Here is a 3616-nt window from a genome sequence, read left to right as displayed (position 1 = left end):
CAGCCCTCTTGCTTGTTTCTTTAAATGTGAGGAAGCTTCTTAGTTTAATCAAGTCCCACTCAAAATACCTGTGGGACTGGAGAGATGGCTAAGAGGGTTAGAGCCCTATTAGTCTTACAGACCCATGTCCCATTCCCAGGACCCACACCATCTGTAGCTCTAGTCCCAGGTGGTTTATGAATTCTTCTAATCTTTCTGGGCACCAGGCATGCATGTGGTGTGCACACACACACTTAGAAAAACATTCACACATGCAAAATAAACTTTAAAAAAAAATGTACCACAGCAACTGTATGGAGGTCAGGTGACAACTTTCAAGAGCTAGTTCCAGCCACCCATCTTGGTGACATCAGTCTCCTCCTGCTTCTACCACACTGCTGCTCCAGACAAGCTTACTTCCTAGCTCAGCTTCCATCTCCACTCAGCAGTCCTGGGACGGCATTACAGATGTGTGCCACTCCATCCAGTGAAGTTTTACAAGAGTTCTGGAGATGGAAATCCAGTCTTCAAGTTAGCAGGTTTACCTGCACCGTTACTCTACGCTGCCTGTAATTACAGCACTTGGGTGGTGGCCTCCAGAAGGTAACAAGTTCATGGCCATAACTGGCTACAAAATCCATTCCAGGCCAGCTGGACTACATGACATGTTTCAAAATGAAGTGGAATAACTGTATCTGTCTGATAGGCTTGCTCAGTTAAACTGAGTTGGTACATACAAACAGCTACCTATGGTGCCTGGTCTATATTAATAGCATTTAGAAATACGGTTCAGGCCCGGTATGGTGGCGCACGCCTTTGATCCCAGCACTCCCAACACTAATCTTAGAGGCAGAGGCAGAAGGATTTCTGAGTTCGAGGCCAGCCTGATCTACAGAAAAATAAAAAAGGTGGTTCAAAACAAAACTAAGATAAGAAATAGTCGCACCAACAAAACATTTGCCTCAGCTGGGCGCGGTGGCGCACGCCTTCAATCACGGCATTCCGGGAGGCAGAGGCTGGCGGATCTCTGTAAATTCGCGGTCACCCTGGTCTACGTCAGTCTAGTCCGGCCAGGGCTACACAGAGAAACCCTGTCTCGAGAAACCAAAGCAGGCCTCCTCGTTTGAAGGATGTGGAAGGACGAATTTACAAACGGTTTGTTTCCGTCCAGGTCTCCTATTACTTACTCTACACCTAGAACACACAGTACAAAGACCGAGCCACGGCGTCCTGCGGTGGCGGAGCGCCGCCTTTAGTCCGTCTCCGCGGGGCAGCCACACACCTCCCACAATGCATCTCTTCTCGCCTCACGACTAGGAGTGCGCGTCCAAAGTCTGGAAAACTTCCGCTCCGAAGAGAACGTGAACCGGATATTATACTGCCTACGATTACTTCCTGGTTCAGGACGCATCACACTTTAATCTTCCGCCAGCAGGTTAACTAGTCCCGTCGCTACTTCGCGCCGCAGATAATTTCTAGGGATCTGTTCCAGCCCTGCACTGCATAGGAATCGCTAATAATTAAGTAAATTGGAGGACAGTCGCTGCTAAGGGTCATCAGAATTCCCCTCCTCTGAGGATTTTCCTCCGGCGCGGGCGTAAGGCTCCCGAGCTATATAAGAGCGTCCGGTGGGGCGCCGGATCCTCTCTCGGGTCTAGACTCCAAGATGGTGAGTGCGGCGGCGTGATGAGCGCGCGAGCCTGGGCAGTGGGGAGGGGAGAGTAGGTTTTCGGGCCGTGGGGGCTTGAGAGTCGGGGCTTGGAGGAGGGAGTTAGGAAGTGTGCATCGATCCCGGGCTCCAAGGGCCTAGGTGCGTGGCCCGGCTTGTCGGGCGCGGGCGGCGGCTGGCCGGAAAGGGCTGGGTGCACCCTTTCCTAACAGGCTCTTCTTTCCTGTTCAGACCAAAAAAAGGAGAAACAACGGCCGAGCTAAAAAAGGCCGCGGCCACGTGCAGCCGATTCGCTGCACGAACTGCGCCCGCTGCGTACCCAAGGACAAGGCCATTAAGAAGTTCGTCATTCGGAACATTGTGGAGGCCGCTGCTGTGAGGGACATATCCGAAGCAAGTGTCTTCGACGGTAAGTCGGCCACGATCAGGTGTGTACGGAGACTGGAAAGGTGGACCTGGCTGCCGTCAGCGTCGGGCAGAGGGTGCCTTTTGTGGCCTAGTAAAAACCTTTAGCGTAGAGGTTGAGCTTAGATTTTTATTTTTCCTTCCACCCTCTTGGTCGAGGCTCGTGCGTGGTAGACAAACCACGCCTGCGTCCTGTCCATGTGACTGCGTATTTTACAGAAGAGAGTCTGTAAGAGGTAGAAACGTGATAAGCCCGGAAGCTCTTTCGTAGAACAAATGAGCTACTTTTAAAACGAGCAAAGACTTAGCTGTAAGTGAAGCAGGCTGCAGGTAGGTTTCTGGAACTCGATGTATAGACTATCTGGCCCTGAACTCGGGCAGATGTCTACGCTAGTGTGTCAATATGCCTGGCTGGTTTCCTTGACTTAGCCGATGATAATGGCAGCGACAGAATTGGACTCTTTCCTTCCCTAGCCTGAGCTATCTTCTCCTATCCTGCGGCCCTGCAGTTTCAAGTGCTCCTTTGCCATTCGAGTTGCAGCGTCTCCCCCAAGAACTGTCTGTTGGGTGGGTTTATCAGAACTGTGCGTGTCACTTCTGGACTGCTGAGTGGTTTTGTGGAGGTGGTGTGTGTGCACCTGAGAATATTTCTGACCAGTGCAGTAAGGGAGTCACGGTATGCACAGATATCTAATCTGCTTCTCAATTTGTCAGCTTACGTGCTTCCCAAACTTTATGTCAAGCTGCATTACTGCGTGAGCTGCGCCATTCACAGCAAGGTGGTTAGGAATCGATCCCGTGAGGCCCGGAAGGACCGAACACCTCCACCGCGATTTAGACCTGCTGTAAGTAAATTTTGTTTTAACCTGAGACTTGGGGACTTACCCAGAGAAATGTCTACTACGGTTTTAGTCTGGTATGATTGCTTTTCCAGACTTGGTGGGAATGGTGTGGTATCTTCAAGTTCATTTTATAGTGGTGGGGGGGAAGGGGCAAACCTAGGTCCTCAACTTGCTAGTGATGAGTGCTCTCTCATTGAACTACAAGGTCATGTGGGTTAGGTCCTCAACTTGCTAGTGATGAGTGCTCTCTCATTGAACTACAAGGTCATGTGGGTTAGGGTTTCTGCTTTTTCATGAACTCTACTATGGCCCTAGCTGACCGGGCTTGCCTCTGGAGTCAAGCTGTAGGATACCTTTTTAATTTGCCTCATCTCTTGTTTTTCAGGGTGCTGCACCACGACCTCCACCAAAGCCCATGTAAAGACAAAGGTGTTTGTGACAGAAGGACAGAAAAAATACTCTGGACAAATAAAATGGAAGTTACACTTTATGTGGTGTTGAGTGTGTCTGTTCAGGCGTGAGTGGTGTGTTCCTTTCTGTGTGTGCTTCTGGAGCCTGAGGCACAGAGTAAGCTTGGTATCTTAGGCTCTGTACGCCTTACTTTTTGAGGCAGTCTCTGCAGGTGAGCTCCAGAGCTCCCGTTGCTGCTTCCCCGGCCTTCCTTGCAAGTGCTTTCACCAGGCTTTTCCCATGGGTTCTGGGGATGAACCACTCCTTGTAA

At 50.6% G+C, this 3616-nt stretch overlaps 1 protein-coding gene across 1 annotated transcript; it reads left to right on the top strand.

The window, feature by feature from the left end:
• Nucleotides 1-1398: 1398 nt before the first annotated feature.
• Nucleotides 1399-3385, top strand: Rps26 (ribosomal protein S26). Its single transcript, XM_021654778.2, has 4 exons — nucleotides 1399-1648; nucleotides 1880-2057; nucleotides 2768-2898; nucleotides 3281-3385. The coding sequence occupies exons 1-4, from the start codon at nucleotides 1646-1648 to the stop codon at nucleotides 3314-3316; spliced, it is 348 nt and encodes a 115-aa protein (XP_021510453.1). The 5' UTR covers nucleotides 1399-1645; the 3' UTR covers nucleotides 3317-3385.
• Nucleotides 3386-3616: the final 231 nt, after the last annotated feature.

This window comes from Meriones unguiculatus, chromosome 18 (assembly GCF_030254825.1).
Source record: "Meriones unguiculatus strain TT.TT164.6M chromosome 18, Bangor_MerUng_6.1, whole genome shotgun sequence".
Lineage (NCBI taxonomy): Eukaryota > Metazoa > Chordata > Mammalia > Rodentia > Muridae > Meriones > Meriones unguiculatus.
The sequence above is the reverse complement of the archived record's forward strand: the minus strand, read 5'-3'. Positions and strand labels throughout refer to the sequence as shown.

Coding starts and splice junctions, on each gene's coding strand:
- Rps26 (XM_021654778.2), top strand. Junction 2,058..2,767: donor CGAAGCAAGTGTCTTCGACG/GTAAGTCGGCCA, acceptor TCAATTTGTCAG/CTTACGTGCTTCCCAAACTT. Junction 2,899..3,280: donor CACCGCGATTTAGACCTGCT/GTAAGTAAATTT, acceptor CTTGTTTTTCAG/GGTGCTGCACCACGACCTCC.